Below are 12512 nucleotides of genomic sequence, written 5' to 3' on the forward strand. Positions count from 1 at the left end.
AGCACCACTTCAGGCCTCGCGTCGATGCTAGTGCCATTAGGGCCCTGCCATTAGCGCCCCTCCTCATCATCTCCCCCCGGTTCGCTCGTTCTCCGTCTCTCTCTTAGGTGCTTGGCTCAGCAGCTCATTGATCAGGTGCGAGCGGTGAACAGCTATCAATAGGGACTCACCTTCAGTCGAGGGAAAAAGCAGACGTTCATGAATGTGTGCACGTACTCCAGGTCTTTATCAATGTAGAGAGCTGCGATGAAAGCTGCGAAAACAAAAGAGACAGAACGCCTTTTTTAAACGAGAAAAAAAAAAAGGAGGTGGGTGCTTTGCTTTGTTTAACAATCAGCTCCATTTCTGCTTGTGTAGTAAATAAAACATTAACAAAGACCAGAAGAGAGACCAGAGCAGCGGCCTCCCTCGGCGAGGGACGTGATGTTAATGTTAACAATTGGAAAAGATGGCTCTGCAGCCGACTGTCCTTTTCTATCACACAGGAAATTGGAACTACAAGGGCCACACAGAGTTCAGAGAAACATGTCATATATAAGATAAAATTGTATGTCAAGCTGAATAAATAACTGGCGGCCTAACTGCTCTGAGAAAAAATAAATAAATGTAAGCAGAAGGTGCTGGGTGTCATCTTCATCTCATGGCTGTCCCTTTGTTTCCCCCTTCTATTAGATGCCACTGCATTCACTCATCCCTGTGACTAAGACAGTGGGACATGAGAGAGAAATAATAGGTAATATATTTCAGGAGGCCAGTGAGGGCCCGCTGTAGCTGCAGGGCACAACTGTTCATATACAGAAGAGCTGCACTCATCTCCAGCGCTGCCCCGCGTCCTCTTCCCGTGTCATCAACTCTGCTCCGCTGCAAACTTTTGAGGGATGATTTGAAAGGCAAATGACATGAAGCCCCGTGTTGTTTTGTGATTCATGCATTATGGACCGTCTATTGAACGCTGGCCTGAAAAACATTAGTGCTTTTTAGTCTTTTTTTTCCTCATTTAATCTACCAAACTGGAATGGCTCATTTTCTATTCCCTTTGTATCACAGTTCCTGTCCCTGCCTGCTCCCCCCGTTGGCCTAATGTGGACCGCGAAAGGTCTCCTCCAATTCTCTGCTTCCATTCTCCCTCTGCATGCAAATCCCTGCGCTCATGTTCAGCTTATACCTTCCTATAGTCCACCATGAACTTCCTTTAATTGCAGGATTGAAATCAAGTGAATGTTATCTCTAGCTTAATTTATCGGATTTGATGTACACCTAGGTGCTTGAGGGTTGAGGGACATTTATATGTGATGGGTAGGCGATTAAAAAAAACTCGAGATCTGCCAGAAGAATCTGTTACAGCCTAATCAATACTGGAATTTATTAAGGGCCAAACCCTCGCAGATAAGCTGATCTGAACACCAGCTCACGTCAGCTTATAAAGCGTTTTATTTAAGCTCCTCAGGCCTGTCTGTGCAAGCCGCTCAGCAACCCCCCTTGAGTAGGGCTGTATTGGGTATCAACCATAATCAAATTTAGCGATCAATTTAATTAAAAATACAGTGAATCTGCCTCACTGTCGTTTCATTTGGCATCTTCATTTATAACTTGTAAGACAGACATGTATATTTCTGACTACTGGCTTGATTTTTAAACGAGAGCTTGATGTTAGTGCACTTGCAGAGGCCTTTGTTTATTTCATCTTCTTATCTCCGCCCCCCACTGGGCGCTATCGTGGGTGGAAAATCCTGCTGTGTGTGCGGAGATCATGACGCAAAGCGGAGAAGACAGGAATGAACTATTTTAAACACAGAAAACAGACTGGATGACTTAGGAGAACTATAGGTCTAAAGTGAAGAAGTAAAGAGCCGTGCAGATGTTATATATCTGTTTGGGCTGACATCCGTCCACTTATGTTAATTAATTACAATAAAGCCATTTATCGTACAGTATGTCAACATGTAAGTGTCTCATCATGCTGGAAGTGAGAAATAAACTCTTTTCCCTGCGTGTTGTGGAGTTTTTCTGTGTTTGGGTCACACATTGTACATTACGGTGGGTGGATAACGGGTACATGTTAACCTCCTCTGCCTCCCACACAGGTGGTGCTATCGGTCATCAGCGATCGTCCAGAGGGACAATAGGATGATCGGACTGTGGAGCACAAAGCCCAACCCACCCTCCACCCCAGGTTCTCTATTTAACCCTTTAAAGCCGGTCTGAGAGGGCACGCTCCGTTTTGCGTAACTATTTTTAAATCCCTGTAGAACCGGAACCACGTGAGCTAGCGCAATAATTTTTTTTGCATATGAAACCGGTGGAGTTGTACTTACATCTTATGCCATCAGCTTGTACTAGGTCACGGTTTCCTTCCACATATAACTTTGCAAAAACTACATAAAAAGCACTTGCAGTAACAAAAACATAATATTCCAGAAACACGCATTGCCGATCCGATCAGTTGTTTGTAACACTTCCTACGTTAGAATAGACGTCAGCGCGAACTATCGCATGTCCGCCATGACCTGCCCGAAACCGGAAGTGACATCATTTTCGCGGTAATGTAGTTTTTTACCATCAAGGCCTCATGAGCTTATACTTGTGGTTTTAAAAGTTATCTTTGACTTTCTGTGTTGTTTCTGGGATGCTTAGGACTTAAAACTGCACTGCTGGAAATAGTTTATTTTGATGCATATGCTGCTTTTTTGCAAATTTGCATTATAATATTTTAGTTTTTCCTGCAGTATATAGAAATTGGTGCATTTCAAAAATAAAACTATGAAGACACTCAAAATAAATTTCCTGTGGTGGGAAACTATTTTTTGCAACTTTTTTGTATTTACAGTTTTGAGGGATAAGCCTCTTAAATTTCTCTAACTAGAAATATATGTTAAAAAAACAAAAACGATTTTCAATTTTGTAGTTTATTGCACTTTCTTGCAATTTATGTAATTACTATGCACTTAATGCAGACATATTATTAAAATCTGGGCTATAATGGTTGTATTGATGTATATCAACTTGAAATGCTCCCAAAAATGACACTACAGCGTGTAAAAATATAATATAAACTCTGGTGGACTTGGTTCTATGGTAGGTCATAAAGGGTTAAAGAACCACATCTACTGTCATTAATGCTCTGCTCCTGTTTTCCATGGATGTCTGTGGAGGTCCGGTCCCCCAAAACGGCGCCACACCACCAAATTTAAGTTGCTGCAGGTAGAATAACAATCCTCTTGCTGTTTAATGTTATGCACTTGTGCTACTATATCATACAAGTTTAGTATGTTTATGTAGAAAATTACATTTTACATGTGAAAAAATAAATCTGTCAGCGTAATGCAGTGGACGAAAGTATCAAGCACGACGGAGAGACAGCTCCTTAATGGCCTCCAGCATATATTTCCCATACAGTAATGGCATGTTTCCAATAAGTTACTATGGGCTAATTTATTTGCCTAGTTGCTTGTTGGCTGTTTCCTGGTCGTGATGGAGAGCGGCCTAGAAAAGGGCCATGGATTTCTAATTCGCTTGTCAGAAAAGAGTCTCAAAAGCACCGGTGACACGGGCTGATCCCTGACAGGCTTCCCACCCACAAACTCTACCAGATGAGTTTGACAGAACAGAAGTACCACACTGATGGACTGAACTCTCCTCACTGTGGCAGCGCCCCTGTTTACACCTTAAATAGCAGGTAAAATTAACATAGGTCCTTATCACCAGAGCCACAGCAACAAGACTAAAATGCACAAATATGACCAAAATCATGAAAACCAGGTGGTCCAACACTAATTATATTGTACTCGTACTTATTATAATTTATACATACTAAAATAGATTTGAATGACAGTGGCAGGTGCTGCCTACTCACTGCCAGCGCCCTGGGGCACATTATTTTTCACTTCTTTGTTATTTCTATTTTTCTGTTTAGCTAATCATTAAAAACAAACTCACTCTCTTTGTGTAAACACCAGAGAGACAAAAGCACAAACCCACCACTTTTGAAGCACATATATTGGCTGTATTTTCAGCGTTTTAATCTTTAGTTGTGAGACACGCTGTCATGTGTGCTGTCAGTATCCATTTCCTGGTCATTTCCACACAGAATCCAGTTGCAAATCGTGGGGATTAACTGCCCACTGCCACTGATAATAACCAGAAATACCAAAATGTCTATTAAAGCAGGAGCAGAAAAATCCAACCGGACAATTCACCGATTGTTTTATGCTTAGCTGTGGCCCCATAAACATTGCAGAGAACACAAAAATAGCTGCCATGGTAAGAAAACTCTATTATCTATAATGCTGCAAGCAATATGGCTTGTTATGGATATGTATGAATGAAGTCGTGGGCCATATCTAAGAGACAGAAAGCCATCTTTCTAACAGACTGAAGAGCAGTGATATTACAAACTCCATGTCTGGAAAAGACTTTATATTGGTGGTGCTATTTAAGCTGCTTTGCATCCCACCTGTACCCCAGCAGCAGGCCAAGTGGGGTAATCCAGACAGTTTCCAGACTTTCCCAAGCCAGATGAACTATATCGTATTTCCAGCGGGTTTGGGTCCATCCAGAAATCCTCCAAAGCAGCAGTTCCCAACCTTTTTTGCACCACGGACCGGTTTATGTCTGACAATAGTTTCATGAACCAGACTTTAAGGTATCGCGAATCAATACAACAAAATAAAACGGGTACCCCAAAAAAAGAAGAGTTATTCCTAACACATGGGAAAAAACCTAGGCAAACCGAGTTAACGATAAAAACAATAAAAACCATAAATTTCACACCCGAGCTTCAACTCTCGGGGCCCGGTACCAGTCCATGGGTTGGGGACCGCTGCTCCAAAGGGAAGTGCACAGGAGGCATCCTAAGCAGAAGCTTGAGTCGCCTCAACTGACTCTTTTCAACAGAAAAGAGAAGTGCGTCTACTGTGACCTGCAGTGGTGGCAGTGGTGTCCAATCCCAGGCCTCGAGGGCTGGTGTCCTGCAGGTTTTAGATGTGTCCTTGATCCAACACTTTAAATTTAAATTACCTCCTCAACATGTCTTGAAGTTCTCCAGACGTCTGCTAATGAACTAATCATTAGATTCAGGTGTGTAGACCCAGGGTGACATCTAAAACCTGCAGGACACCGGCCCTCGAGGCCTGGAGTTGGCCAAGCCTGTTTGCTAAGCCTATTCCACCATTTTTCAGCAGAGAGTCATGCCCTCAGATTTGCAGGTATACTGACTCTTATCCTGGCTGCAAAAGATTCCAGTGCATTTAAATTTTGAAAGCCAAGCTCTGATGAAGACAATGAAAAACAAAAAAACAAAACAAAACGGGATTGTTTTTTTTGAGGTTCTCGAGATAGATGGACAGGATCAGCCTCCTCCTACCTAGGGCTGATCCTGTCCATGAATATCACAAACAGGATAGGAAATAAGGGGGAGTCCTAGAGGAGTCTGACACTCACTGAAAATATGCTCGACTTTATGCCTGAAAGAGCTCTAACTTTGGTTATACAAGAACCTGATGGGCTATAAAAATGTAATTTTGGGGAGTGCGGTCATAAACCTCGTCATGTAGACTTGGTGGTCAAACTCCCATGACCCATCCAGACTGTAGCTCTGATGAATCCAGTGATATTGCATACATTTATTGTACTGCAACTCACATACTGGTAAAAAACACAAGTCTTATTAAGCTGGCAGAACCACAAGCCAATTAATAGCTCATTAATTATGAGAAAATCTAGCAGCTGTAGCAGGAAGATTAAAAAAGCTCAAAATAAAAACTACAGCGGCACACAGGGAGCATTTTCCAGCCTCTTAAGCAGAGAAGTGACTTTGTTTGACATCCACCACAGAGTGAACAAAGAAATCAATAATGTTACACCATGCTGCCATCTTAAACTGCACATTCTGAAGAGACCTACAAGAAAAGGAGTCGGGTCTATAAACGTCTATAAAGACGGTCTTTCTAGTCATTTTAGATTTGCAGAGATGAATCAAAGAGCCGGGAACCTACACTCCAACAAGTCGGCCAGAGTCTTGGTCCGCAGCGCGACCGGACGTTTGGTTTTGTCGTTGGTGATGGCGAACTCCTGCATTCCCAGCTCCTCGGCCACTTTGGCCTGCGTGCGGTTGTTTACCAGCGAGCTACGGAGGAGCTGCGGGCGAACAAACAGAGGATCGCATTTTAAAGTCCGCCTGTCAGAACACTGGAAACACCAGAGAAAGATCCACACTGCAGAAGTACACAGAAACATCAAAATGGAAGGGAAACATGAAATAATTCATCAAAGACAGACATGGTTACGCTGAATAAATGTTTCAGGGTGATTGCACGTTAGTCTGTTAAATATTGCATTGTGACTTGGAGCTGAGCACCTTTACAACATGTTAGATTGGTTAAAGTACATTTAAGTCCCTAAAAGGAAAAACAAAAACACTTTAAATATAGCTACAAGATGTGGAAAAGAGCAAATGGAATGCATTATGACTGAATGTGTCTTGCTGTGATATGCCCTCCTTAACAGTACACACGCAATCACAACTGGAGCCACAGAAACACGCACTAGTTGAATGGGCACTTTTTCTTCCTCCCGATTTGAAATCCATTTCAGATGTACCCCGTCTTGACTCTTGGGCATTGCTGGAGCTTTCAGTGTCTAAACCAAAGCTCGCTGGATGCTTTTACAAAAATTACGTCATGAAATATCCATAAAAAATAAAAATAAAAAAATAACTGCAGAGGTTCTTATTCGGTTTTTAGACCAGCTCAATCCTTGCAGCCTCCAGCAGTGGGGTCCTCTGAAGAGAAGTGCTGACGCTCGACTAAAAAGACGCAATGCTGTTAGACGCCGTCGGAAAATGGACTTGCGTGTTCAAAGTGTGATCATTTGCTTTGTACCTGTGGTACAAGCCGTGCAGGTTCGCGCGCACGCGACTTTATTTTTCAGACACTTGACAGCTTTTGCAAAAATGTGCCAACAAAGATGTGTTGCTGAAAACCACTGAACAGTTCCGTCTCATGACAATACCCATCACGAGTACAGTAAACATACAGGCGCAGCATGAGGGGGGTGAGTGGAAGAGAGCTGTGGAAGCAAAAAGGCAAAAAAAAAGAGGAAGATCACAGAGTTATGAGAAGGGAAGAAGGTGGGGAAAGAAATATCACCCCTCAAATGATGTAAAAGGCAGGAGACGGTGGAATAAACACCAAACACGGGTGTAAAAGAGGAAGATGTGAGACGTACATGGCTGCAGGTGGAAAATGCCTTAGGGGAGTGTTTTAAGTGATTTGATCTTACTGTTAAATGTCCTTCATGGTGGTCAGGAAAGTGGATGAAGAGATATTCTGTGGCTACCAGCTGCATGATGGAGTCTCCCAGGAACTCCATCCTCTGGTTGTGGCCCCTGGATAAGAAAAATAAAGGTACAGCGAGTGGGGTAAACAGAGGCGAGGCATGGAGAGAAAACACAAGGTTAGCGAAGGATAATGTGGGGAATGAAACCATATGTGGGATGGGAGGAGGGTTAAAAAAGGGGGAACAGGGAGCGTTTCACATGAGGTCATTCATGTACACATCAATGGGGCATGAAAGGCATCGCGCTCTCTCGACAAATCTACCGAGCTTTTAGTCTTTTAACAGAAACGGCTGATGTACATTTCATGGGTGGCCTCTGGGAACAGCTGCACTGACGGGGTGTGTGACAAGTCGGAAGCAGCCTGAAGTAGCAGGCCCTTATGAAGAAATCCTTCAGCTTTGATTGCAATTCAAATTTAAAGGTAAGAAGAAGAAAAAAAGAGAGAAAAGAAAAAATTCTGGTGCACCTGCAGGAGAGCCTGTCAAAATCCTAAGCCTACAAAGGCAGCAACTGTGCGCGCAGCTTTAGAGAACATCTTTTAACCCTCCAACAATTCCTGGAAAAAGCTCATGGCAGCACTGTGATACTGTACAGCAGCTTCCTGCCTTTCTCCACCACCAGTGAAAAGCAGGGAGGATACTGTAAATCCCCGCACAGTGTTAGACAGGGCAGCACGAGATGGGTGTGAGGGGGGGTACGCAACTGCTGTTGCTGCTGTAATGGTCATTAATTAAACAGAATTATAGATTAGCATTGCAGATGTGGGCTGCTGCCGTGCCAGGCAGGCAGGAAGCGTCGGGTAGGGTGGGCGTGAGCGAGCGCCATGCAAGCGGGGAGGTATATTCAGCAGCAGAGCGCATATCCATCCATAGCTAAGAGCTCCACGCAGGAGGGGAAGTCTGAAGATGAGAGAGGAAGATACGGAGGGAGAAGACGAGGAGGTGGTTGACATCAAAGAGAGAAAAAGGCCAAAGTTTATTGTCCAATTTTTAGCGCTTCTGCCTTTTATGAGCTGCCGCCAAAGAGATCTGAGGTTAAAACAGAGCGAAACTGCAGTTAAAGCCTATTAAGCAGAAATGTGTCCGTCTAGATTTTTGATTAAAGTCTTCATTTGGTTTTTCTTTCTTCTTTTGACCAATTGTTTATCTCGAGGCGGCTGTGGTTCAGCAGGCAGAGCTGGCCGCCTGCCAATCGGAAGGTCGGTGGCTCAATCCTCGGCTCCTCCAGAACATATATCAAAGTGTTCCTGGGCAAGATACCGAGTCTGTGTGTCTTTGTGTGTGCGCGAGATAGTTAGAAAGCACTCAAAGGCATGGAATAAAGTGCTGCGTGAACGTGTGTGAATGGATGAAATCGGCTTTGAGTGCTCAGGTAGAGTAAAAGTGCACTATATAAGTACCGGCCCATTTACCATTTACAATGAAAAATATACACTAGAACTGTTGAACTGGACCGACAGTTCAATGCATCAGCATGTATGAGTTTATTTAGAAAAGTATTGTCAAGTGTCATCCTTTAAAAAAAACGATCATACAGTGTTGAAGTTTCCGCTAAGCCTTTACACCTGTGTAGTTGGCTTTGGGGTGTAATTATAATAATAATAATATCACGCCATGGGCCCCTCTGGCCAACACCAGTAGGCGGTAGGTGAGGTGTCTTGCCCAAGGACACAACAACCAGGGATCGAACCGGCGACCTTCCGGTTACAGATGCGCTTCCCAACCCCCTGAGCCACGGTCGCCCCATAAAGTTATGTCCACAAAATAAGTGACGACCACACGTGATTTCAATTTCTCCCCTTCAAGGTAGCCTTCCAGCATGGCTGTTCATTTCCAATCACACCCTGAAAGTCACTACATGCACTTGTGACTCAATATGTCTGGGATCTTATCCAGTGTGCCCAAACACTTTTAATTTCACTTTTTGGATGTAAAGAAACTCCATAAAAAACACTTTCAATGCACTTGGTGCCAACAGTTCAGGTTTGTGGTTTTCTGGATGTTAAAGTAGAACTTTGGAACGATTCGGTCACGACTTCACGGCGCACAACCCCGTGAATGTCAAACAAAATGGTGAGCATGCTCTTGGTTGCACTCCAGACTTAATGCATTTCCTTTGAGCTTGAACACTGAAGGCTGCTGTTTGGTTATTGAGTTGTAGCCAGAAACCCAGATCTCAGCATCGCTGATGATCCTTGACATGAAAGTTTGGTCAGTTTAACAGAAAAAGCTCTCGGAGGCCTGTGGTGAATTTCAAGTAGTAAACAAACTACTTTCAGGAAGAGAGGTAATATTAGCAGCCATGCTGGAAGCACTCTACAGGTGCACGAGGAGAGAAACTCATCCAAACTTGAATCTGAAATCATTTCTGATTTTTCTAGAACAGCAGATCTTTTAACTCCGTATTTTGCCTTCGCGCCACTGAGGTCATCCACCCAAGTGGGTCCTACCTAAAAATGAACGGCGACTGGGCCCGGACCTGCCTCGTAGAAACCCGTCTTGACAGATGACAATTTTTTTAATCAGTTCTAAAAACTGCTTTTGTGTCCACTGTGAAAGTTTTGCTGCTGCTCTTTTGTTTTAGCTGTTATGTGTATTGTTATTTATTTTATTATTTGACTTGATGATGGTAGAAGCATAAGAAGTAGGAGTGCTAACTTCAAACTACAACAACAGCATAATGTTGCCGCCTTCACGTTTAATCGATTTTCCTCGTAACTCTTTATTTTAACTTTACTTGTCACTCAAACTCCTCTTAAATATGTAAATCTTTAATACAAGAAAGAAGAAGCTGATTTGAATTGTTGCGCACTCAAAGAACTTTTTGATATCACTGTGTATCCGAGGCCCAGGACAGAGCTTCATTAGGAGGGAAGGGACACTGCCTAATGCAGACTCCACATTAAAAATAATCACAGAGCTTCTTAATGAAAAGGCTCTGCTGCAGCTCATGAGAGCGTGGAGAACTGAGGTGGGAAAAGCAGGGGGACGAGGGGAGGGGAACAAAGACCAGAGCTCAGTCAGTTTTCATCCTGCACCTCAGCACTGTACATGTGCACACGTGTGGTAAAAGGCTCAAAATCTATCACGTATACCGTTTGAGAGCTGAGTAAAACCGGGGATGCCAGAAAGAATGTGGTGGATAGGAGACGATTGAAAAGGTGTAGTGTGAGCTAATTTCACATCCAATAGGAGGAAGAGCGGGAAGGCAAAGAGGGGAGTGACAGTGAGAGATGAAACGGAAAAAAAGGCAAGAGATGGGGGGAATAAGAAGAGATAGAGTAGGTCAAAGAGGAATGCGTCGCCGTGTGAAGCGGCACAAAGAGCCATCCCTTATTCACTTCAACAGCAGAGGCACAATGCTCCAGTAAGGTGGGGGAAATTGAAGTAAAGTGTGGAGCCGAGGTCTTTATTCGCCTTTGACTTTGATCTAAAATACCTTTAACAGGCCCTCTGAAGAGGCGGCGACAGGCTGCCCGCTCCAAAAAAGGGGCAAGCGCACCATTTTTAAAGCCTATTTTTCTCTTTTTAGGGAAATAATGTTCTTGTTTCATATGTGCATGCTTGTGTAAGCTTCAGATGTGTAATCGCCAACTACTTCTGACAAAGTTTTGCTTTCGTTGGGGGAAACTGGAGCGGCCACTTTGGACTCCGAACGTAAGGAAACAGTGATTTTAGGCAACCGGGGAAAAAAGGGGGGAAACCATTTGCACCACATGAAAAGAGCAGCTTTAATTTAAAATGACTCTCTGACAGAAAGAAATCTCAGGGTCTCTTCTAGCAAAGCTGCACTGAACAGAAAATGAAGCTGGAATTAGATTTATATAAAAGCTTAATTTACAAACTATTTAATAAATTATGTAATGTAACAGGCTGAAAGCTTGCATGATTTGAGCTCATCTTATTCAATCTCACGGTCAGGAAATTCTTTATAGGAGATCATGCAAGTGGAATTCTATTTGCTTAAAGAGTCGTCACTGCTTAATGTTATTTTTTAATTTCTATTTTCAAACTAAAGTAAATTGCAAATTCCTGTTACGCGTTGGCTTACATCCGTCGCATACATACGCAGTGAACACTTCTCAAAGCATCTAAAGCTGAGAGGTTTTGTAAAATCCACATCAACATACACTTAGGTCCATAGTTTTTGGGTGAAGTCGCCTCGGTGCACACCACCATTTTAACCCAGGCAATCAAGATGTGATTGAAGTGCCTCTTTAATGCAAGGAGCTCAAGGAAAGTATTGCAGAAATTACAGCCAATTTTAGACACACTCTCCATTTTTCTTAAGGCTGAAAAGCACCTGGACACTTCACTGACGACCGCTTTTATGGTCATGCAAGGCCTGTTCAACTTTTTCCATTAAAAATCAAGCAGATTAAAGATTTGCAAGTTTCTAACTGGAAATCTAAAATAAGACGAGGCCTTAATTAGACTGAAAAAACAAAGTAAACTTATGAGAGAGGCGGCAAAAACAACAGGAGCGGTTAAATCAGCAATCTGATGAAGGGCTGAAGAGAACGAAGGTGCTGGCCGGCTCAGCAACACCAGTGCCTTTGACTTAAACCGGCACTGGTCGAAGATAAAAGTAGAAATATTTAAGTATGAGTGACATGAGGACTTATTTCAGTTAATTCAATCTTTTTTTTAAACGCCAAAGAGCTCACAGCATTGTTTTGGGAGGGGAAAACCCCGTCACGCTACAAACCTTATACTTTAAGAATATTTGACAAAGTTCGGAGACCTTTTAGAGCTCTGTAGTCCTTTTATGTAACTGACTCATGGATAACATTCAGTGTTTGGCTGGTTATTCTGAGGGTTTCTTCTTTGTTTTCTTTTTGTGTTTTCTTTCTGCTGATATTAATGCTTTTAAGATGATAACAAAGCTTTCGTTGAACAAGGTGTTCTGGATTCAGACTGCTCTAAACAGTCAGCTTTGTTTGCTCCTGGGTCCGTACGTCATCGATGAGATCCATGAAACGGTCATCTCTGGCGCACAGCAACCCGAATCTTTTGTTTATAAAGGGCAGCCAATCAAAACTAAGCTAGTCTATTGGGAGGGCAGACAGGAGCTGCACCAGCTTGCTTCAGAGAGTTGATGAATCGACTTCTTGAATCAAGGCCCAGCATAAGATGAAGGATTATTTTTAATAAAATATTGTAAATTGCATTTGTGA

At 42.9% G+C, this 12512-nt stretch overlaps 1 protein-coding gene across 3 annotated transcripts in view; it reads right to left on the reverse strand.

Moving 5' to 3' along the window:
* drosha (drosha ribonuclease III) overlaps window positions 1–12512 on the reverse strand; it is a 146420-nt gene that overhangs the window by 21162 nt on the left and 112746 nt on the right. For all 3 annotated transcript variants that reach the window (XM_085171598.1, XM_085171597.1, XM_085171599.1), the window contains 3 exons: window positions 7279–7384; window positions 5994–6135; window positions 171–253 (listed from right to left, as the gene is read on the reverse strand). In XM_085171598.1, the coding sequence (XP_085027724.1) occupies window positions 171–253; window positions 5994–6135; window positions 7279–7384 (331 nt within the window). The remainder of the gene's footprint in view (window positions 1–170; window positions 254–5993; window positions 6136–7278; window positions 7385–12512) is intronic.

Source organism: Neolamprologus multifasciatus, chromosome 9 (assembly GCF_963576455.1).
Source record: "Neolamprologus multifasciatus chromosome 9, fNeoMul1.2, whole genome shotgun sequence".
NCBI lineage: Eukaryota > Metazoa > Chordata > Actinopteri > Cichliformes > Cichlidae > Neolamprologus > Neolamprologus multifasciatus.